The following is a 24,888-nucleotide window of genomic DNA, read 5'->3' as shown; positions in this document are numbered from 1 at the left end:
AATGCACCCAGGGCTGCAGAGGAGATTAAATCCAAGCGGTCGACTGCCCTTCCACTCCCGTCTGCTGTCTCAGACGACCTCAAGGTAGCCTACGTAAGTTCAGAGAGGGAAGCAAGGGCCCCTCAAGAAAGGAAAGAAAGAAAGCGGTCTGGAGTGCTTTGTCTAAGAAAGAGCCTGCAGTCCACACTCAAGAGACTGGAGAACTTCTGTTACCCAAGAGGAAGCAGAAAGGTTCTGGGGCCTGCCCATGTCTTCATCCGAAAGTCCACACAACTACATTTAAACAGCAGCAGGAAGGGGGGAAAGGCATTCTAAGAGTCTTGCATGATCAGAGTGATGGTGACACAATGAGTATTTATTTCACAATAATAGTGACCGTAAGTAAACTGGGAGGGTAGGGAAGAAGTATATGGGAGACGGATGGATAAGACAAGGGGCTAAAGACTCTTCTCCCAGCTCAGGAATTTAGGTACTATCCAACACCGAAAAATCAGGAAATAGCAATAGAAGCCTATTATTTAGAACAATGGAGCTAAATACCAAACAAATAGCAAGAAGAGTTTACAGTGAGAGTAGGAAACAAAGATTGGAAGAGGAGTAGAAGGGGAGAGTGCTGTTTTTCATGAAAACCTCATAGTACCATTTTTGTTTTAAAACTATATACCGTGTTTCCCCAAAAATAAGACGTAGCTGGACCATCAGCTCTAATGTGTCTTTTAGAGCAAAAATTAATATAAGACCCAGTATTATTTTACTGTAATATAAGAATGGGTCTATAATATAATATAATATAATATAATATAATATAATATAATATAATATAATAAATCAGACTGGGTCTTATATTAATTTTTGCTCCAAAAGATGCATTAGAGCTGATGGTCCAGCTACGTCTTATTTTCGGGGCAACACAGTATACATATTACTCCAATCATTTTTATTTTAATAGGAAAAAAACGTAAAGAATAGCACTCGTGTTGGAAGAAAAGTCAGACTGCACAGCTTATGTGGCAGTGTGTGTTATGGAGAAGCAATTTCAAATCCATGAGCAAAGTAGGTGAACTTCAACTGAAGTTTCGTACTTCCACAAAAACTAACTCCAAGTGGGTCATGGACTGAAATGTAAAATGTGTAAGTGTAAAACTCTTGGGAACAAACATGGGAGGAAAACTTCAGGATCTAGGGCTAGGCAAAGAATTCTCAGACTTCGCATCAAAAGCATGATCTTACAAGGAAAAAATTGATAAATCGGACTTCATCAAAATTAAAAACCTTTGATCTGTCAATGCTGTAAAAAGATCAAAGAGAAGCTATACAGTGAAAGAAAATATTTGTAAACCACATATATGTCAAAGGACTTGTATTTGGAATATATAAAGAATGGTAAAAACTCAACAACAAAGTGGGGGGAAAAACTATCAAACTCCCCACATGTAAAGAATTCTTATGACTCAATAAGAAAAAGTAAACTACCAAAAGGAAAAAAAAAACGAATCAATTATGTGAACAGATAATTCAGACATGAGAAAGCACAAATGGCAAATGAAATATAGAAAGAATGTTCAACCTCACTAGTTAATGCAGAAAGGCAAATTAAGACTGAATACCATTTTTTACCCATGAATGCGTGGCAAAAATTGAACTCTAGTGACATGGGTTTGAGGAAGCAGGTTTTACTACATTATCGCATCTGGGAGGGTAATTTGGCAATACCCACTACCGTTTAAAATTTGCATTCATTCTAACTCAGCAATTTCATTTCAAGAAAGACTTGCCCATCAGCATATATATATAGAACATTTTATAGATATAGGATATTCCTTTTAACAAATAACTAGAAACAACCTTCAGGTCCATTAAAAGGGAAATGTACATAGAATGGAAAACTATGAAGCTGTTCATAAAAATAGTGGGAAGATCTACTTGTACATGTACGTCAAGGAACTAACTCCAAGAAACAGTGATCCATTTACAAAAGCAAGCTAGAACAATACAACTACTATGATCTTGTATTTGAAAAGCATAAAATAACCTAAAACAGTGTGACTATAGTACACACACACACACACACACACACAAATAGATATGACAGTGTTCATACCAAATTATTAACAGTGGCCACTTCTACGAAGGGGGCTGGAGTGGAATGGGTGATCCCAGGAAACCACAGTGATATTTATACCACTTGAATGCTGTTCTCAGTTTGATCATTTTATTCACAAATATGTTTGCCATTTGTCTAATTAAAAAACGATACAGCACTTAATACAGTGCCTTGCACACAGCAGGTGTTGTAAATGCCAATTAAAACTTTTAAAAATTAGTACAATATTTTGAGAGAGTTGAAAACGTTAAGTATAAAGAATAGTGGGGCACGATGGTCCTATGGCCAAGATGTCACACATTAGAAGGCAATGAGCAATGGAATTAATTCTTCCTGGTGCTGGTTTTCAAAAATTTGATGTAAGTACCCGAAACCAGGAGCAGGAAAAGGGGCGTTCTTGGGACAATACAAGGGATTCACCAAACAACCAAAAAAGAAATTCCTGAATTTCAGGAAGAAACACACTGAATTCTACGAGCCCGACCGCAGGGCACACCTAGCAGACAAAACGGTCATCTCACCTGTCGGCTTGGCTGACAAGGTGGCTGATGAGGTGGTGGGCATCCCGTTGAGCTCACTGGGGCTCCTTTTTAGGGGTCGTGGCTTGTATTCTCGTTTGGGCAGCATGGACGCATCCGATATTCTGTAACACATGTAAAGATGAGTCAGACATCTGAGGAGGCAGCACAGCCACCCACACACACTGACTCTGCCGTAATGAACCTTCAAACTCCAGGGACAGGCAGTGGTCACGAAGAGGGTGACTTTGACACAGATTCTCAAGTAGTTCAAAGTCACAGAGGCCATATCCCAAATGCAGTGTTTCAACTATGGGTTTGTTAAGTGTTTCATCAAGTCCCTGAGGCACCTAGCAATGCCAGGGGCACACCAGGCACTCGACGACGTGAGCTGCCCTCACTCCTTCTCCTCACACAGAGGTGGGATGTGGAAACGTGCCCATGTCAGCTCCAGGGGAACTCCTGCCTACAGAGTGGACGTCTCAGAGACTGGACACACCTTTTGTCTGCCCTCCATATTTATGGCATGGACCTAAGCAAAAATCCCTCCAAATTTATTCATTATCAGAACCCTGTGTAAGACAATTTTATTACTAAACCTGGTCAAAAAATAGGCTTATTTGGGAGGCCGGTTGGCTCAGTTGGTTAGAGCACAGTGCTCATAACACCAAGGTCACCAGTTCGATTCCCACATGGGCCAGTGAACTGCGTCCTCCACAACGAGACTGAAAACAACGACTTGACTTGGAGCTGATGGGTCCTGAAAAAACACGCTATTCCCCAATAAAAATTAAAAATATATATAGGGTAGGTTTTTTTTAACCCATTATTTTCATGAATAGGGTCTTTCATCGGGCACACTACGTATGATATCACTAATTTTCAGAAAAGTCCAGAATACCTTTATCATGAAAGCCATAAGGAACACAGCAACCTCTGATCACTGAGAAGGTATTTCTAACTCTCAGTACCTCTCAGAGTCAATATTATGAACACGACCTGACGAGATCTGTAGTGGTGAGGTAAAAACCCATTGTTCCCCAGATATTGAAATAATTCCTGAGTATCATCTCACTCTCCTCCACATCCTCAGATGTCGGGGCGCGGGTATGAGTGATGACCACCCCCGGTTTGTAAATGGGGAGCTAAACTCTCATCAAGCAGCAATGAGGCAGGACATATCTGTAGGGGCTGAACTGAAGGTGGCTGAGCAGCTCTGCCTCCCGGTTACCCCGGGCACGAGAAAGGGCTTCAGTGAAAAGCAAAAGGAGAAAAGCGGCCAGTTCTTTTTTCCCAGTTCTGTCCTACTGGCCATCTTGGGGCTATCCCACAACCAGCCGTGAAACCAGGTAAAGGAAATTCAAAACAGAATGGGGCTGTGGGAAGGGGGAGACAGACAGACAGACAGACTGACAGAGAGATTCATTTCCTCTGATTGTAACTGTGCAGCCCTGGGCCGGGAGGGCACGGGGCCTCTTACCGTATCTGCAGCTTGCTGTGGAGCTCCTGCAGAATCTCCGTGGACTGTCTGTGATAATCTAAAGCTGCCTCAATAAACACGGCCAACTGGCTAACTTGTTCTACCTGCAGCAGAAGGGAAAATGACTCCATGGAGGCCAGAACCTGGAATGTCGAGAGAGAGGACCAGCCACACAGACCCAGCTCTGCAGGGAAGCCTCGTGTCTGCCTCGGCTCTGGTCCATTTCATCAGATTTCATCCCGGAGCCCTGGTCACCACCACACAGGTTCTGGCAGAAAGCTAGAGATGCTGGCAAAACAGGTTCAGGTGAGAGGAGAGCCGGGGCAAAGCCTTGCCGGACCCCCATATGTTGTTGTTGCAATAGGAACAAAATTCTTTCCCTGAAACAGACAGCCGAAAGGACTGAACTATAAAGGCTGTGGCATCTCCTTTTCCCATGAATCCAGACATCCGTGAAATTTGTGACTAAATTACAGTGGACGTAAAAAAAAAAAAAAACAAACAAACCCAGGTCCCATAAGAAAGCCCGGAAAACCTGGGGACGCACAGTGTGAGGAAAAGAAGTCTCCAGCTGGCCCGACCACCCTGGAGCCCGCACGTCTGAGGGGCTGCTACAGAAAAGAGAGGCTGATGAAGCTCACAAGGCAGGATCCTTGGGTTGAGGTGCTGGGGACCCCAGCACAACTCCCATGAACCCCAGACCCAGACAAAGACACTAAACAAAACCACACCCGTCCCCACGCTCCCCCAAGCCTCTGTGCCCTTGCCTTACTTCATTTACTCATCAGCTTTGGGACAAAGTCGGCCCTGCTCTCTTGCCCATGCAGACTCACCTTGCAGAACCCACCAGGGCCGCATTCACCTCAAGCATGCAAACTGTTGTCATCTGCTGTTATAAACCATGCCGTCACTGCCTAGACTTTCATTCTCCTTACCCACTTATCCCATTTCAAACACCCAGACAAGGTAGAACCAAGGTAGCAATAAACTTAGGCCTTGCAAGAGCCCAGGCCTGTCAGAAGGTAAAACATTTCCTCCACTGGCCGCACCCCTCTTTGGCAACTCTGCCTGCTGCATCGGGAGGGTCACCTGGGATGAGACAAAAGGCTTGGTCCACTTCCAGCTGAGACCTGGGCTCGGGCTGAGAACTAGCTCTTACTGCTTTCTGCCAGGGTGGGTGGGAGGGGGTTAGCTCATCTGTGACAAGCAGAGCAGTGTCACTGTCACAAATGGACCAAGGACTGACTTTTTATAAGGAAGGATCATTTCTGACTTTTGACTGACACCGAAGGGGAAACTGAGGTCTGTCGGAGCAACTGCCAAGGCCAGAGCAATGGACGCAGGCTTCCCTGGGTGGAGCACGCTGCAAAAACCCATCGTCACAGCTCATGAATGATGGTGATGAATGAGGCACGGGGTTAGGCAGCTTGTCCGATACAATTCAACCTGAGAGGTTAACCCACCACCAACAGACATGGGGCTGAGAGAGACGTTTGCTGTGGCCCAACAAGTAATACGTGCATCTGATACACATAAAAACCAAAACGCATCAAAAACACTTTCCAAATCCATCCAAAAATCAAATATGGCAATCTGAGACAAAGCCAAACCAAAGCTGCCTACTGCTTAGGGATAATTTCAAGAGGAGAAATGTAAAAAACCTAATAAAATATTTAAAAGGAGAACCAAAATAGAGTGTGCTTGTCAGTGCTCAGGTTTAATGGGTATGGGAATTTCAAATTGTTTCCTCCAACATTAGTATCTTGTTAACACTGGACATAACCCCTAACCCCCACCCCTCACTGGCTAATAAAAGGCGCTCAGCCCCATGAGTTTGACTTGACTCAAAAGCTGCAAGACCTCAATATACCTTTTAATGAACTATTATAAAGTAGAACGTGGTTTTGCAGATAAACAAATCCTCAGATTTGTCCCCACAGATTTGAAAGTTTAACAAATAGGTCCAAAGCAAGTGCTAGGCTGAGATGGCTCCCGGAATCACTGAGGCCAGGCTTAGGGCAGGGACTCTGGAGGGACGCAGGGGACGGAAGGCTCTTCCACTCAGGCAGTGGAAAAGGCCAAATGATGCCTTGTCACCAACACTGAGCAGGGAACCTTCATCCTTCCCGCTGCCCAGCTGGGGGTCACCATCCCCCTTGGTGTCAGGTACTCTAACTTTTCTTGGAGAAATAAAGCCGTTGGCGAGAATCACAGTACGACAGAATATCCGTATAGTAGCTCAAAAACACTACTATGGCACAGCTGAAAAATTCCGGTCACGCTTTGAAGCTCCAAATGTTCACGACGATGAGTGAAGGCGTCAGAGCGCTGGCTGGTGTGTGAGGCTCTCCCACCAGCCCAGAGAGCTGCTCCTAATCCAACATCTGCCTCACAGCGTGCTTTTCATGGTCTTAGCAAAACTGCAAACTACCACGGGCCATGGGCTTTCCGTTCTGCAAAACCACAAATGCTAAGGCCTCAAATCCAGAGGCTGGGCAACTGTAATTCCCAAGACACCCCACCTCCTCAAGGCCAACTGCAGCACAGCTTGGAAGCAATCCGGGATAAACTGGGCGTCCCCAGCGTTGAGATTTGAGCTGGGACCTGCTCAGTGCCTGAAGCTACCTATCGCTGAGGCAGGGGGAAATGGTTACAGAAAGTTCCGGCAAGTTTTGTAATAACTAAGGCTCTGGACCTTCTCTACATACAGGCGCTGGTTTATACAGGCAATGTTTTCATTCACAGGAAAGTGTCCTGGTTGGTTGAAATACTTACATCATTTTCTAAAAAATTAAACATGCTTCTTTCAGCCAACTCCTTTGACTCTTCAAATTTTTCTACTGCTTGTCTGACTTCTTCATCTGGTATCTTACCTACTCGCTTCTTTTTATAATCGTAATCCAGGCGGCGGCCTTCCAGCTTTTTCAGGTGGTGCTAAGAGACAGAGGAGACTTTCAGAAATGCTACCCTTAAAACACGGCACACAGAAACCGTCGCTATTCCTAGGAAAACAGTCATTGCTTTTTCCCAGCCTAAATTCCTGGGGGCAGGAACCCATCTTACTGTGTGTGTGTGTGTGTGTGTGTGTGTGTGTGTGTGTGTGTGTACGCACGCATGTGTGTGCAGCTCAGCATCTATTAGAGGCTCCCTTCACTGCATGTCCTCAAGGAATATTTGTGGGATGGACGGATGGTGAATGAAAGTCTACATGGAACCTAAGGACACAGTAGCGGTACTCAGATTCCGTTTTCCAAAGTTCTTTACAGGACCCTTCACTCCAGCTCTGTTATTGTCCGGATAATTTCCAACCAAATTATACCAAAAACAGGAATATTTATTTTGGCACTATTGCCAACTCTCACTAAGATGGGGATTATAAAAACAAATTTCTAGTGTCCTCTAGGATACTTATGCATCTTCCACAAAGTTCCCCAACGACAGAACAAGTTAAACAAATGCTCTCCATGAATGTGATACACACCTCCTCCATGTGTATACCCCCAGAAGGCCATTTTTAATCATTTCCCAAATAGAAAATGTTGAATCCTAGATACTGATTTGCTGGAGAAGTCATGGAAAATAATGACCACTCCTGCAACGTATCAAAAGCCACCACTAATACGGTGTGATTTTGATGCTCAAACATCCACTGCAGTTATGGAATCACTTTACGTGAAAAATGCTGTAGAAATACATATCTTTAGCTCGGCTTCTCAGAAACTGGCTTCCATAAGCTACAGAATAAAGGGCTCACTGGACCTGGGACCGTTTCCCAGGGAGCCAGGTGGACATAAAGGAGTGATTTTTTTTCACAATTAGATGATGCTTTCACTGGGTCCCGACAGAAACGTCTTATTGGTTATAAATACGAACACCATTTTAAGTAGCAACAGGTAGATTTATAGCCGAGAAAACGTACCCCAATCTCTTTTAAGTCTTTGTCTTGTAGTAACTGAAGTGGATCAATAAAAGTTTGCTTTACGTTAATATCCAGAGAGTCTTTCACCTCAGCCATGAGTTTCATGGATTCGCCAACTTCTATCAATGCATTGCCTGGAATGGAAAATACAAACAGAACAAGGGTCTTTAGCAGAGTACTCTAAGGTTGACAGTGACATTTACTTCTTTCCCAAAAGTTTGTGGATGCTGGTGTAACAAGGTCCTCGCTAAGGGATCTTTGAATCCAGACTCAAAAGAAAACAGAAAGAAAGAAAAAAAAAAGGTCTTCCTATTTTCTACATTTTCTTCTCTTCATTCTTCACTAAGTAAAATAAAACTCGGAGGCTGACAGACCGAGGCATTTACCATGTTGGCCACTAGATGGGGCTAAAGCTCCATGGTAAAAACTGGTCTTTTTGTGAACTGGCACCAAAGGTTTCTTAGAAGCTCCAGAACAAAGTCCCTCTTTGTAAACAATGAAAGGACTGAGTCATCAGGCTAAGCACCAACCAATAAAGATTACAATAGAAATAAATGAACAAAACCTCATCTCAGCTTTTGCTGCCAGATCTTCCTGAGGCCACTCCCCGCGTCCGTTAGATGGTTGTAATGCACCCTATCTTCTCTGACGTCAATGACAGCCTGGCAGGGTCTCATGGGAAGGCTCTCAGCAGGGTGGGCAGGACCTGCTCTTGCAGTGACCTGCTCCAGGCCAGCTATGCTAGGCTTGGGCAGCGAGGGGCAGCTTTGGCTGGATTGCACCCCGTTATGTGGGCACCAGCTAATACACAGCAATTTGCAAGTGGGAGCCCAGGTAGCTGTGCACCTGAGGTGGCAGGTGCTCGAGAAAACATCTCTGGGACGTGCGGCACTGGACTGAACTATTTTTCCTGTATTGGGAGTTTTCCAAGTTGAGCAGGTAAAAAGGGAGAGTTTAGCGTCTTTCCACTCCCGGGCTTGAAGAAGAGCCTAGGCCAGCCCAAGAATTTGCATTTCGAACAAATTCTGCCCTTCGGGTAGTTTCACCTATTGGTCTAGGCCATGCATGGTCAATCCACCTGTGAGGCAGGGGTGTTGCTATCGCCTTGCCTCGCCTCACTTTTTTTCTTTAAAGAAATAAACTGGATAGTGTGTGTTACAGGACTTTGCAAATATAAGTGGAAAATGTTACTCTGAACGAGAGCTGGCCGGGACTCCTTTCTGACCCACTGGTAGTTTCATTTCTCCTGGGATGCTGACTTTCCCTAACTAACTGTCCACAGTCTGCTGCTTCTAAACCATTCTGAGATGGAGATGAGATATCCTTTCCTAGCCTGGGGACTCTTTCCTGCCCAATTAGTCAGAAATGGAGGGTACTGCTTCTGACACCACCACTCCCTCTGCCACCGGTCCTGTACCCCAGAAGGTCAGTTAATTCGGCTTCGACAAAAACATTTCCAAGTATATTCCTAGGAAGACTCCAGAGATGACATTCTGAATACTGGCTGTCACCTGCATGGATTGGACATTCCCTCTGCTTGCCCAATAGAAGTGCTTGCAATCCCGAGGATGTGGGGCTCAGCCTCCACCCCTAGGTGTCTGCCTCTTAGCTAGGGCTCACTGCATGGCCCCACGAAGAAAGCCTCCGACAATACAGCCTCTTCCCCAGAACAACATGCGACCCACGTGTCCCTGATGCCCTCTTGAAACCAGCTTGCTTCCTTATCCCAAGGTTCCTTACGCTGCAAGGCGCCTGGGCACCTGAGTGGTCTGCCCGTCCAAGGCCCCTCTGCCTTGTCACCAAGGCAGCACAGCAGAAATGTCCCTAGATGTCAGAGCCTGCATTGACAGCCTCTCCGGCTGCCCAACAGGTCTGCCTGCAGGAGGACTATCTCCACCCACATCGAACAAAATAAAACCCACATGATACGGCTCTGGCATACACTGCTACCCTCTGTGACTCACTAGTGTTTTAACATTTGGCATTTTTTTAAGTTTTCAAAAGAATTTTCCCCCCAATTTCCTAGATGAATTACTATGGCCAAATATTTGAATTCTCAATTTCCATATCCTGCATTGTTACCATGACGTAAATAGCAAATGTACCAAATTCTCCTGGAGCACTGAATCTATGAAACTCAATTCACCTCCCATTTAATTTATTAATTTAAAGCAACCTCAATCAAAAGTTAATGAGCTCTTTGTTTTTCAGTAGAGGGGACTTACAACGACTCTAAGTTTTATCTGCAAAAATAAAACAGGTATGTATGAAATCTTCACAATATCTAGGGGAAATTTCAGTTAAATATATTAAAGTATATTTTTAAATGTCAATACTTAAAACATATGACAATTGATCAAAACAGTACAGATCAAGAAAACAGGAAAGATCAGAAACAAACATAAAACATAGTAATTTCACTGAGAACAGAAGGGGTGTTTCAAGTCAGCAGGGAAGGGCTGAATGTATTCAGACAACTGGCTATTTATTTGTGAGAAAACAAAATTAGAACGCTCTTGCACAATATCCATGCATTAAACTAGGAAGCTTGGAAATTTAAAGGAAAAAAGCAAAGGGATGAAGAGAAAGTCTAAATAAATATTCGCAGCATTAGTTGGGGTGGGGTGGGAAGTTTTTCTAAACTTGACACCAAAGCCATAAATGATTAAGGAAAACAGTGAGCCCACTGCATAAAAAGCAAAAATATTTCTCCATCACAATGACCTCCACCTAGAAGGTCATAAGGTAAACTCCAACCTGGGGCGATCTTCTTCAACACAGAAGACAAAGGGCAACTATTCTGACCATTGAAAGAGCTCAAACCAGTAAGGAAAAAAATGGCCACCTTAATAGAAAAACAGGCAAAGGATACTAATGTACAATTCACAAAAATGATAAGAAACACGAAAAACATCTACCTCATGCATAATCCAAAAAGTGAAGTGCAGGCAGCACCATGATAATAGTTTCCTACACGACATATCAAATGGCCAGTTATTTAAAAGTCAACTACAAAAGCAGTGACTGTGCTGGGAAACACTCTCTCACACACACTCCCGGCAGGCGTGTCCCATGGGTACAACCTTTCTGAAGATAACGTCAAAAACTTGAAAAGTAGGCAAATTCTTGACCCGGAAATTTCACGAGTAGGTAGTTCATCTAAGAACATAATCTTGGATTTTCCCAAAGATGTACCTATGAAAACGGTGACTATAGATGCTATGTAGAAAACTTTTATCTGAAGAAAAACTAAATATCCAGTAAGTGGGATTGGCTAAATAAACTATGATACACGGAATAGTATGCAACCTCTAACAAACAACATCATAGAAGTTAATTATTTTATGACATGGATGATGACATAGTCAGTGGAAATCCAAAGGGCCAGATGGTATATATATCCTAACACCATTTTAACGTTTTAAATGTGCACGTGAACATATTTAAGAACACACAAGGTATAAAGGATATGCGGCAGAGTGCAATTGTACCTATCACGAGACACGTGATTATGGTGATGTTAGCATTTTCCTTTACTTTACTTGCATGGGTTTTCTCAACTGCCTGCAATGAGTGTGTATTATTTTGACAGTACAAAATCCAACACGTGTTGTTAGAAAGCCTTGGACGTGACCTACAATCAACAGCGGACATGTTCCCGGCTGTCCCAGGGACCAGCGACACTCACCAAAGGTGGAAGCTTCCCCAAGCTCCTTCCCATACTTGAGCATGCAGTCTCCCAGCAAGCCTTCCGTCTGGGGGTAGCCGGTGGTTTTCACCTGCCCTCGGATCTTCGATACAGTGTTGAGCATTCCCAGCTTAGCTCTGTATGCTTAAAAACATTGTCATTTGTAATGCCTTAAAGTGACCAGGCAGAGCGACAGGCACAGAGCGTGTCACAAACGCGGCCGGAGAAATCAAGGTCACCCTAGACCAAATGCCAGAGACCGGAGGCACGAAAGGGCCCTGGGTCACCTATGTAGCTTCTCGGGCAATTTTCCAGGTTCTTTTCTGAGGTGGGTGCTGAGCGCAGTCCTGGTGGAAAACAGAAATCTGCACACATTGTTGACGCCAAGTAACAGTAACCAGGGCTCCCGTGACCTGGGACAGCGTCTGCCCTCACGGAGCTCACAGCCTAGTTACCGAAAGGCAGAATGTGCAAGGTACAATTATGTGAATGAAGTGTGGTGGGGTGTAGGGAAAGGAAATTACAGCAACATGCTGAATAAAGACAGGGAGACGCCTCTAAAAAGTACAGAAATGCGCGATGCAGAGGAGAGAATGCTCTGGTATTTAACAACAGATAAAGAGTAGGCTGGTGGGACCTAAGAGGAAAATAATCCAGGGCAACGTGGAAGGGAAAATGTGACTGCGAATTGAACACCAACCTAAGGATTTGGGATTTCATCCCATGGGCTGAATCACATACGCACTTGTGGTGTTTGAAATGATTTTAGGCAGTAAAATATTTGATTTTAATAATTACTATTTGTTTTCATGTATTTTAGATCAGTGCTCCTCAAACTGTAATGTGCATACAAATCACCCAGGGATCCTGTTAAAATGCGGAGTCTGAGTCAGTCAGTCTGAGACGGGCCCAGGTCTGCATTTCCCAGTGTCGGGGGCTGCTGTTCCTGCCGGCCCTTGGGCCACACTTGGAATAGTGAGCTCCAGGCATTCCCGGTGCCAGCCTTTTGAATCTTGCCCATCTCAGCCTCAAAACTCTTATCTTCCTGGGCCCCAGGCAGAAAGGCTTCACTCTCCACACACACACACACACACACACACACACACACATTCTCTCAATCTCTCTGTCTCTCTCTCTCTCCTCCTCCTCTTTCCCACTCTCAGGATAGAAAGGGGGATGTGACAGGCCTGTGACTGGGGGCATTAACTGGATTAGAGGCTGCGAGGCCCCCTTTCCTCTTCCCTGGGAACCCCGAGGCCTCTGAGCAGGTGACACTCTCATGGTTGGCCGGCATCGCCCTCTCCCTGCCCCATTCCAATGTCAGTTCTTTACCGAAAGGCTCTCGGTCCAACTTAACAGTATGTCCCAGAAACCAGGAAGTACTTGCTAAATATGTGTGGACTGATTTATCAGGAAAAGGAACACATATGGTTTTCTTAATCATTGGTGAGGCCACGGAAGAGATCTATTATGATAGTTTTTAAAACTATAACCATCTACACAATTCTAAATATTTCTATACCCAGCAACCTCCTTAGACAAAATTTTTATAAAACGAGTGTTTTTAATTTTTTACTTTCTAGATTTTCAGATAGTTCAGTCTGTGCTGATTCCTACAGCCAAGAGAATCACAGTAACTACATGTAAAAAATAAATTCCACAGAACTCAAGGAGTGGACGCCCTCTATCAACTTCCATACTTTACAACCTAGGACCAGCTCATCAAGGGTGCTGCTTCGTGACCCAGGAATCAGAACCATCCTGTCGAGAAGCTGGTACAGCACTGGACCTTGGGCTGCTTTTCATGTCCTCATGTCTGATTTCTTTAGCATTTGAGCCACAAGGTGAAAGCCACTTCAAATTAACATACACCTTTACAACAGGATGGTGAAAATGTTTTTAAAATGACTGAATAAGGAAACATTTACACCGTGTCGAGTGGGTTTCTAAAGTATCTCATAAAAAAAATGTCTGCTTAGCAGTGCCTGGCTGACGGGTCGAGATTTCGCCCAAAGAATGTCACCACAGTTCACAGGAGTGTCTGCTCGGTGTGTCATCAGCTGGCATGCATGAAGGCTACTGAGTTACTGGAGACTTAACTAGAAAAAAACTGAATTTCATTATGGGGACACAGGGAACATTGTATCTAGAGCACGTCAACCATGAGGCAAGCGAATATGGGTCATGAGGGTCTGGAACAGTGAATGAGTAACAGAATATTTCAAGACATTTTCTAACTTTACCTGGATTTGGCTGAAGGTATTCTGTGGCTTTTGAAAGAATTTCTGCAACAGCTTTATTGGTGATATCTATTTTCTTAAAAATAAAATAAAATGTTGGTAAATGACGAATTCACAGAAAAACACAGAGAAAAGTACTTTTTGTTCAAGACAAAGGGAGGGAAACTGAGGAAGCGGGCCATTACTGGTGACCCCAGTTTCGCCCCTCCGCCCGCCCCCCAAGCCACTGCACACAGGGGACCAGGAAATATGTTAAGGGACCGAGATTCTACAACCTTCCTTAGAGCATTTATGGTCATTTCTGTAACAAGCCCATCATAGTTTTTGAAATGCTTTCATATACATTAATTTTTTGCATGATTCTCACAACCCCCATGTGAGGCAAGCAGGGCACACGTTACCACCCTTGCGTCACAGTCAGAAAAGATGAAATAGCTTATCCACGTTCACATGGCTGGTCCTAGGGTGGAACCAGGATAAAAGTTATTTGTTCTGCAGCTGTTGCAACACAGGGAAACAGAATCAGAGGCTTCCACACGGGGAATCAATGCTGATGTATTTGAAGGGTCTCGTCCCAGAAATACATTTTGACTCTCCAAGATATAGAGTCACAATGACTGGCCTTTGTTAACTGTTTGCCAAGATGGACCATCTTTTGAGCATTCTGACTTTGGTCCACTAGAGGGGACCAGTTAACCGTTTCCCGTTGCCATCATCAAGGGTCATTATTTGGGGTTAGAACTGTGGAAAAAAGTGCCTTTTGAATTCCATAAGCCACACCCGTGCGCAGCCATCCTAGCCTCCCACTCCAAGGTCCATTACAGTATCGCTGTACCTTCTATCACAATGAAAGTCAAATCTGCAATATGATTTACATTGAAAAGCTCTCTTACCCTTTCCATGTCAAGAAATTCGTCATCTAGTTTCGTTCCTTCGACGCCACTTATTTTTTCACTGAACAGCTGCAGAAATAAGCACAAATAATCACATTGTACAATGATGTGTTATCACAGTTTCTGACCCAAACTATCACAAGCACACACATACACACAAAACCCCTCAGATTCAGGTTACTGGAGTTGTTTGGACTAAGTCCTGTAAGAAAATCACTGGAAAGAGTAAGCATATCTAACGCCCTGGGAAGATACACAATCTCACTCAGCAGTTAGTTATTTATTATGCATCTATTATAGGTACAGCACATGGTAGGGGTTCTAGTAGGAACAAGATAAATAAGACGGGATCTTTGTCCTCCAGGAACCCAGAGTTCAGCATTAGAGTGAATATATACTAGTGACAGGCACGTGACTGATTCACAGAAAGAATCCGGAGAGTCTGCAGTGTGGGGGTGAGGGCTGGGCGACATCCAGGACCTGGTCCCTAGAAGCCTGGCATTTGAGCGGGCTTTTTAAGGATAAGGGACATTTCAGCGTGCAGCGCTGACAGAAAGGCCTTCCAGCACAAGGAAGCATTAGAAAATACCCAGAGGCAACAGATGCGGGACAGGTTCTCGAGGTCGGCGCTGTGATACTCAGACCGGGTCATTCTTTGTGGCAGGGGCCGTCCTGTGCATTGCAGGATGTTTCACAGCACCCCTTGCCTCCAACCACTAGAGGCCAGCAACACACACACACACACACACACACACACACACACACACACACCGGTGACACCCAAAACGTCTCTGGACAGTTGAGAACCACTGTAGATCAAATGCACTCAAGAAACAGCCTGGAACTTGGTTTAAGTGTAATGAGTAGTTTTCAATGAGAAAAGGAGGAAAATAAACGCTGAAAAGTCGGCAGAGGCGGCGTCGCCCAGATTCCCGAATGCCAAGGTAAAGGGGAGGGTTGGGAGGTCCCTAAAGCTCTTCATCAAACACAATGCAGGTAGAGAGAGCTTGTAGAACAGCGAGTTTGGCTCCAGTGTACGCAGGATTAGAGAACCAGGAAAATGGAATGGAAGCAGAAAATACCTTCCATCACTTTAGAAAAGCACATCAACATAATTTGTTTAGGCCCTTCAAAGATGTACATGAACATAAAAATCAGGGAACGGAGTGGGTACCACCAATTAATGGTAAAAGGACTGCAGGTTGTTTTAAGTGAATTGAGTATGGTTTTCTGATACTAGTCACACTACTACTCTGGCACACACAGTACGACTATTTAATAGGGAGGAATGTACGTGCAAATAGTATTTAAAACTTGAAGGAATTCCTTAATCAGAAGGAATTACTTAAAGACAGTAAAAGGGATGATTAGCAAAACGGCCATGGTCCCCCATCTTCCCTGGATCTGTCTTTGTGGGTACTTCTCTCTACAACTGGAGTTGACTGAATCTGGCCTGGGCTTGTGACTTGTTTGACCCACCAATACAAGTCTAGGATTTACCAAATCTTGCGTGTTTTCACTCATTCTCTTGAAACCTGGCTGCCACCAGGTGAACAGGCCCCAACTAATTTGCTGGGTGGTGAGAGACAAGTGGCCCAGACACCGCCGGCAGGAAAACCAGTGAATCCCCAGAATAAAGCCCCTAGCTGACCTGCAGACACATGAGACCAGCCCAGTCGCTGACCCATGGAAACAGGTCAAATAAAACGGCGGTTGTGTTAGACCACTAAATGTTGGAGTGCTTTGTTACTCAGCAGACACTCACTGGGACTCCAGACAGCAGTCCCTGTTTTTCAGGCTCAGTAAAGAAGTCAGAGAGGATTACCCTAATTCCTAGATACAAGGTATAACATTCGATAATCCAGAATCCCACTGCCACACACCAAGCAGTGTTTTAAACAAGTGTATCCATTAATTACGTTCCCCCAAATATCTTTTTGTTCAGTAGTGAAATCATTTTAAATGTTGGTTGTTAACTTTAGAGATAATATAGTCATGAAAATAAAAAAAAATTCAATAGGTGGGATAAACTCCAGACTGGGCATAATCAGGGAGAAAACTGATATACTGGAAAATATAAGTAAGGAACTTACCCAAAGAACAAAAAAAAATTTAAAGGACACAGTTTTTTGTTTTTAAATATGAAATATCAGTTGATCAATATGGAGGATTAGTGAGTGTCTCCAAGATATATCTGACAGGCACTCCAGAAGTAAGGACAGAATATAGGAGAATCAATGTTTTAAGAGTTAATAGCTTTTTTTCCTACAATTGAAGGAAAGAGTCTACCGTTTGGAAGTGCACTCAAGTGCTAAGAAAGGTAAATATTAACTCACACCTAGACATATCAAGATCTCAAGAAAAAAGAATTCTAAAGCTACCATGGCGAGTGGAGGGGCGGGGGAGAGACAAAAAACCAGCCAAAGCAACAGTAAGATTGACAGCAGATTTTTCTTTGGCTACAGCGGATACCAAGTGACAGTGAAGGAACAGATTCAAAGTGCTGAGAAGGAATCTGTGAAAATCCTATGTCTCCCTAAACTGTTACTTAAGAAAGAGAGCAAGCAGTATTTAGAACTCAATGTATAACATTACGTTCGTTTTTTTAAAAGCCCAACACTTCAACTTAAGCTTCCAAGCGACACAATGTCATTCAGTAGAATTCAACAAACACCAAAAAGTCTTCCAACTGCATCAGCACGCTGGATACAAAGACCAATGACTCTACATTCCAACAGCTCACCAGCCCACTGAGAAGCAGAAGCAAAAGGCCGTAACACAATGAGACTGTACTTTTCCATAACAGAGAGGTGCAGAATTTGCTGTGAGAACCCAGATGGGAGGAAGCAAATGATATGGATGAGACGGTGTCAAGAAAGTTCCAGAACAGCGCCTAGAATGATATATGGAGTGCAGCAAGGAGATGAGAGAGGAAGTGGCATTTCTGGCACAGAAAGTAACACAGACAAAGATGTAACTTATTAAAAAAAGATATATGCAGGCATTCAGGAAACAGCCTCACAATTCGGTAACGAGAACTGATATGAAAGGCTGACCCAAATGAAAATGAACGTGCAAGCATTACGGGTGGGGCCGGATGATCATGAGGCTGAGCTGACTCGCGTGGGCAGCGGAGATTCCTAAGCAGGTAATCAGGTCTGCGTTTCAGGAAGATCACTCAAGGGGCCGCTAGAGAACAGCAGTGGAGGAGAGCAAAAGGCGGGCAAGGAGATTCACCGGAAGGTAATCAGGGACTTGCCCTATATGAGCAGGCAGCCTGGGGAAGTGTCCAAATTTCACTCTAAAACTCTCCTAACGACCTCTTCACCTGCAAACACGAGCTGCCCTCACCTATGCAGCTCCCCCGTCACAAACACGGCATGTGACGCGGGCTCCCAGACAGAAGTCGCAAATCTAAAATGCAAATGTGATGAGTGTGGCTCCCGTGGGCTCCCCAGCGGAAAAGGATTATACTACACGTGACGCCTCCTTCAGGTGGCCGTGGGGCTACGGTCAGAGAGCAAACCCACTCGCACCAGGGCCTTCCTTCTCAGCAGGCTCCAATCTCATCTGTCACCAAAAAATAAAAACCATTTCAAAGGCTACAACAGAAGTGACGTACATGGGGGGGAAAAAAGATTTGGGAACCGTGCAGCTTAGGCATGTGGCCTTTTATCCACATGTGTTGGGGGTTTCGTGATAAATGTTATTAACACGCCTCGGCCTTCTTGGGCAAATATGTTTTCAAAGAAACCTCGGCTTCTCCATCTTCTTCCCTTTTAGGAAACAAGAAATTAAACAGCAAGAAAGCCACAACCTAGGAGAACATGGAAAAAAGCAAAATTCATACCTAAGGGTTTGAGAAATTCCTCCAGAACAGTATTTTCAATACGTGAGCTACAAACTACCGGGGATGTGAGTTAAGAGTCAGGTGAAAGAACAGCTCCTGAAGTATATAAATTGGGAAATACTGGGATACACAACATTAAGCCGAGTTCTTCACTTAAAACACCTTCAGAGGCTTTAAAGTGAAAATGGGCGTTGTGGATGTCCAAGGAGGTACACAGAAGATGTATAATAGCATCTCCCACCATGAGGAGGCCATACGTCTCACAGGAGGAGAAAGCCCAAAAGAGGAGCCATCTCAGAAGCCCTGCACCAACAATGTCACCTTCTGTCAGCTTGGGAAACACGGCAACACTCAGTTACAAATACAAACAGTTAAAGGTACGTGTCAGTGGTTAACATCAGGAGAAGGTGAGCTCTCTGTACTCGCTTTGCAACTTTTCTGTACGTGAAAAATTACTCCCAAATGAAAAACTGTCGAAAATCTCTGAGGCATCACAGAGCAACTAGGCAGCCAGGATCTGAGGAGGCAAAATCGGAAAGAAGGGACCCGCCCCGAGAACAGCCACACTTCCACAGCTGCTTTCCCTTTTGGGGAAATGTTTGCCTTGCGACACCGGACATGGAGTTTGAGCAGAGCAGCAGCCGGTATCTGCCTCCGTCTTACTGGGCTGGGGAGACAGGAACTGGAGTGTACTGTAGCCTAGGAAACGGAGGCTGGAAGAGGCCCGGATCCCAGGAACAAAAGGGAAACAAAGAAGTAAACCTGACAGGTTATGTGTAGGTTCCTCTTGGGGCTTTTGACAATTCCTCAGATGCTAAGACACCAGTACAAAGAAGCTTCTTTTTTTTTTTTTTTTTAACTTATTGGGGTGACAATTGTTAGTAAAATTACATAGATTTCAGGTGTACAATTCTGTATTACATCATCTATAAATCGCACTGTGTGTTCACCACCCAGAGTCAGTTCTCCTTCCATCACCATATATTTGATCCTCTTTACCCTCATCTCCCACCCCCCACCCCCCTTACCCTCTGGTAACCACTAAACTATTGTCTGTGTCTATGAGTTTCTCATTTGTTTGTCTTGTTCTTTTGTTGTTTTTGGTTCGTATACCACATATCAGTGAAATCACATGGTTCTTTGGGACTAAAGCTCTAAGTACAGATTGCTGCAGGAGCACAGTGGTGAACAGACAAAATTGGATTTCAGGACTGCCCAGCAAAGGGCGAGCAGACACAGGGAAACACCTACAATAGAGGTATTCTAGAGTTCCAGAAGGAGAGGACCAAGAAATGGGAAGGAGGCAATGTGGGAAGAGAACGGTTAAGAACTGTCCAATACAGTGGAAAGACATCAACCTACAGATGGAAGCTCTTCTATGAACTCAAGCGGGCTAGACGTGCAGGAAAGCACAGTTAGGCACAAGTCTTTTGCTGAAGACCGAAGACAGGGAAACCTAAGAACAACCAAAGAAAAAACACAGACCTTGCATTCCAAAAAGCAGCGAAAGAAGATTGTTAGCTGACGTCGTCCCAGAAAGCGCAGAAGCTAGAAGACAATGAAATCACATCTTGAAAGGGCTGACGGAAACTACCTGCCAACCTACAAATCTATTCTTGGTGAATATACCCTTCACCAAGGACATGTGGGTAGAAATGAGATACATCTAAATGATCAGAAAGATAAATCTAAGTGAATACTGACAGCTGAAAACAACAATAATATCTCGTGAGGCGTTAACTATATGGGGAATTTTAAAACACGAAAACAGTGGCCCAAAAGCCACCACGAAAGAGGTAGGAAAATTGTTGTGAATTCTTCTATGGCTTGGAAGCAATAAAGTACTCATGTAAGATAGACTCCACCACGAAAAAAAATAAGCATGTGGGAATCTCTAGGATTGCTTTTCAAATAATCCTCAGTATGCCGCTAGCAAGGGAAGTGAAATGGAATACAAATTACAAAACCGAGCCACCAAGGCTTACCCACACTACACCCCATGCAGCTCTCAATCCCACGTCATCCTCCCCACCCCCTGCACACCCCTCAGCTCAGACACCATCCCTCACCCTGAACTACTCTGACAGCCTCCTACCTGGGCTCCTCAGGTTGCTCCTCCAACTGAAAAGGTTTCACCCCGACACTGACCCACCCCCCTTAACTCAGTGCACCCCTCAGCTCTCTCCAGACCCATTCACGGCCACTCTTGATGCACCCACACTCCTCCACCCAGAACTGTCGGCTCAGAAGCTCCCTGTACTGTCCTGCCTCCAACCATCTCCCGGCCCCCCAGGAGGCTGCTCCCACCGAGCTGACCTTCGGGGCCTTCAGGCTCAGCTCCAGTGTCCCCGGGATGTTTGGCCTGACTCCTAGTCAGGTGTCCCCGTTGTGGGTCCCCTTAATGTCCGGGGTATAACCTCTGTCATCACATCCTCTGCCTCGGCCGTAAACTTAATATTGAACACCAAATGTGACCTTCCTTCCCCATCTGATTCTGTTGGAAAGCTTTGGTGATGTCCGATTAATAGAGGTTTAGTTCAGCGTATGGGTCTCAGGGACAATCCTAGGTGATGTGACAGTGAGTAGGTTTTGGAGACGTGAGGCCACTAAGCGATGAGAAGAATAATCACAAAGGAAGGAAGGAAGGAAGGAAGGAACCCACACCAGATGCACAAATTAATGCGGGTCTGCATCTGCTGAGGGCCAGAATGTTTTCAGTATTTCGTAAGCACTCCTAAGCGTGGCCATAGGGAGCCAAAACTTGCAAATGTGAACTAAGTCACAACTCAAAAGTTAAGGTGAGACAGCCTCGGTGGTGCTTGGAATGGCTGCGGGCCAGCACTCCGCCCACTCCCTTCGGCCCAGGGCCCTTAAAGAACAGCTGGTCTGGGTCTCGGGTTCCTGGCAGGTGCATTCCGTTCCTTCTCCTCTCTGGTCTCTAAACAGCCTCACTCCTCTCCTGGGCGCCCCCTCCCCCAACCCCTCCCCCAGAACCCTGCCCCTCCAAACTCGTAAAGTACGCATTTGTTTTCACAGCTAAAGGACTTAAGTGAGACATCACAGAGATGGTAGCAAACAAACAGTAACAATAAAATCTACCATTGGTCTATTCTGAGATGATGATAAAAGAAAAAGTAGAAATAAACGTTCCATTGTTTTCCTTCCCATGAAAACGTCCACCAGCCTTGCTCAATACTTTGCAACTGCACTTCCTTTCCGGGACATGTCCCTGAAAAATTACATGTAAATCTGGTTTTCATAATTCAAAACCTATTTTGACTTCACTTTAGAAGTTTGCCCATTTAAAGGCATCATCAAAGAATCCTTTGGTGAAACGAAAGGCTGTTAATGATGCAAGAATCACCCTTATACATATTTGTCATATAGATTATATTTTATTATAAATTAATTATGATTTTATAAGTTACAAAATATTTTCATAAAACAATAAAAATACAATTATTAATAATGACTATTATCTTTACTATATAACAAAGTGTTTGCAACTTTTCGTTTTTCTAGCAAAGGACTTTTTCTTTTCTTTTTCTCTATTGCTGTTGTTTTATTTTAAGAAGGACCTTCAAATACTGAAAATATAGGAAGAACACATCTCTGTAATCAAGTAAATTCTGAGTTGACAGAGACTCACTTTTCACCCCTTACTTGTCCTTGTATTTCCTCATTTTGCCAAGTACCAGTGAGCACTTTGAAGAAAGCCAGAAGTCCGCAGGAGGAGCTGCCGAGCTGGCGTGACTCGGACACCAGGCCCTGCGGCCAGTGGTGCCCCACGTGTGCTGGCAGTCCTGCAGGGGGCCATGCAGGGGAGGTGCCATCTCGAAGGAGCAAGCCCCACCACAGCCACCGGGGTCCAGCAGCCACAGCACCCCTCTACTACGCGTGCTCTTCTGACGGCCGGTTAGCTCCTGGGAAAGCCTGAAGGCCACACCCCTGCCTGGAGGTAGGCCTTTGCAGAGCCAGAGAAAGGATTAACTAATCACTTCCCTCTTTTCACTCTGGCTGCCAGGAAGCTCAATATCAAATGCACAACAGCAATGCCACCGACCTTTCTACGTGTATGTTTACATGTGAACAGACTCCCACAGACCTCCAGGAGCCTTGACTTTACCACACAGCATACTTATATTTTTCCTGATCATGATGTATTATTCTTATTAACATTTTACTTTTTGAATTTCTTACATGCTGCTTCAGACCCCTTGTAGGACAAGAGAATATAAACAGACATACTTTTTAAGTTAAAATTATAAAGTTTTGCTAAAGCAATTCACCAAAAGGCAAGGGTCAAGATAAACATACTGCCTTTTACATAATAACCAAACTGCAAAGCAAAAACCATTTATAGGACCAGATTAGGCAAGGGGGGGTCCAATTTGTATGGTCGTCTCCCCTTAGCCACCATTTCAGTTACCCATGGTCAACCATGGTCTGAAACTATTAAATGGAAAGTTCCAGAAACAGACGATTCATAAGTTGTAAATTGTGCCACTCTGAGTGGCATGACAAAGAATCGAGTGCCATCCGGCTCCATCCTGCCCAGGACGTGAATCGTCCCTGGTCCAGCTTCTCCAGGACTGTACACACTCCCCACCCCTAAGTCATGGAGTAGCCACGTCCATTATCAGAGCAACTGTCAGATATGGCAGTGATTGAGCTCAAATCTGCCTGATTTTCCTTCCTAATGGCCCCAAAGCTCAAGAGTAGTGACGCAGACCATTCGGACACGCCAAAGGGAAGCCAGAAAGTGCTTCCTTTAAGTGAAAAGGTGATGTATGTTTCGGAAAAAGCAGTATATATAGGGTTGAGTACTAGGCACAGTTTCAGGCCATCCCCTGGGGGTCTTGGAACATGTCCCCCGAGGATACCGGGGGCTACTGTATAAGCATAGCTAATTATTTTCCCTGAAAGATATAATATAGTGGCCATCGGCTTAATTTAAAATTCACACGGCTTTCAAACAATAACAGGCACTTTTCTCGTACATGAACAAAGACGTTTTATGTATGTGTGAATGAAGCACAGATTCCTTCTATTCTATCTACATGAAGCAATTCTGCATTTCTATACAAAATGAGGTATTTTGCACCAGGCAGAGCCATATTACAGAACTGCTGTGCATACTGGATCGAGTTGTCCGATGACTGCACATGCATTAACAACAAAAAGCACTTTGTATTACCAAATAAGAAAAAAATAGCCTTACGCCTTCCATGACACTCTCTTCTGTTTTCCCCTCCTCACAAGGCTTTGGTGGGCAAACCCATACATTAATGGGTTCGCTGGACCCTAGCACTGGGCATGCTCCATAGGGACAGAGAAAGTGTGTGGGCCAGAGTGAAAGGACCAAAGAAAAGAAACAGGAAATGCACACCAAATATTTTGAGCACTGCTTTTGGTTGAATTTTTTCCAAAGGTAGAATTTAAAATAGGTTTTGTGAAAGAGGTTGGGGTGGGGAAGAAGCCCCCCAAAGGGACTGCAAACTCCTTCGAGACAATGATCGGCTGATTTCTACCTATTCTAGGGTTAAATCCCTGAATTATTCATATTTCTAGAGAATTAAGGAGGCATTATAAAAAGAGCATAGTCTTCGAAGAACTTCGCCCTCTTTCTTAAATCACCTTCTTAAAAGTGTTAATATAGTTCTTAAATTTAACAGGAACCAACACTGACCCACCCGTTAAATTTAACAGAAGCCAACATTTATCACACCAATAAAACTGAATTTGAAATATGAAGTCTTCACTTAAAAACAAAGTTCTTTGTAACTTCTACTACTGAGCAACAAATCACTGAGAAGCTCTGGTCTCCTGGGTGAATAGCTAGTAAAAAGTGAAATGGCAGAAAACATAAACAAAATTAAAGCCAGACTCCATAGCCTTATGAGAATCATATACGTTTAACATGTGACTATATTTTAAAAATGTTTAAGAGAAATTAATTAACAGAATGTATAAATGATATTGTTTTGAGGGACTGAATTGGTTAAATTGGTAAATTGAGAATTATTCAAATGAAATGAGTGCTTTTCATTTTAACACAAATATTACTAGGCTTACAAATGACTTTACAAGTTTGTTGTTTTTAAAAATTGAAGGTAGAATCGGTTTTTACATTTATGACTTTCATGAATTAAACATTGGATAAAATACAGGTTGATCATAAATCTCCCTTTCTGAG

At 44.0% G+C, this 24,888-nt stretch overlaps 1 protein-coding gene across 3 annotated transcripts in view; it reads right to left on the bottom strand.

Moving 5' to 3' along the window:
- Nucleotides 1-24,888, bottom strand: part of SH3GL3 (SH3 domain containing GRB2 like 3, endophilin A3) — a 61,899-nt gene that overhangs the window by 14,830 nt on the left and 22,181 nt on the right. For 2 of the 3 annotated variants that reach the window (XM_019743532.3, XM_074317512.2), the window contains exons 2-8: nucleotides 14,843-14,911; nucleotides 13,953-14,025; nucleotides 11,710-11,853; nucleotides 8,022-8,155; nucleotides 6,878-7,036; nucleotides 4,103-4,206; nucleotides 2,626-2,747 (exon numbers count right to left, since the gene is read on the bottom strand). In XM_019743532.3, the coding sequence (XP_019599091.1) occupies nucleotides 2,626-2,747; nucleotides 4,103-4,206; nucleotides 6,878-7,036; nucleotides 8,022-8,155; nucleotides 11,710-11,853; nucleotides 13,953-14,025; nucleotides 14,843-14,911 (805 nt within the window). Of the gene's footprint in view, nucleotides 1-2,625; nucleotides 2,748-4,102; nucleotides 4,207-6,877; nucleotides 7,037-8,021; nucleotides 8,156-11,709; nucleotides 11,854-13,952; nucleotides 14,026-14,842; nucleotides 14,912-24,888 lie in introns of those variants that run through there. The other variant, XM_019743533.3, reaches the window with a different exon arrangement.

This window comes from Rhinolophus sinicus, chromosome 13 (assembly GCF_057876585.1).
Source record: "Rhinolophus sinicus isolate RSI-liver-muscle chromosome 13, RSI-T2T, whole genome shotgun sequence".
In the NCBI taxonomy this organism is placed as follows: Eukaryota; Metazoa; Chordata; class Mammalia; order Chiroptera; family Rhinolophidae; genus Rhinolophus; species Rhinolophus sinicus.
The sequence above is the reverse complement of the archived record's forward strand: the minus strand, read 5'-3'. Positions and strand labels throughout refer to the sequence as shown.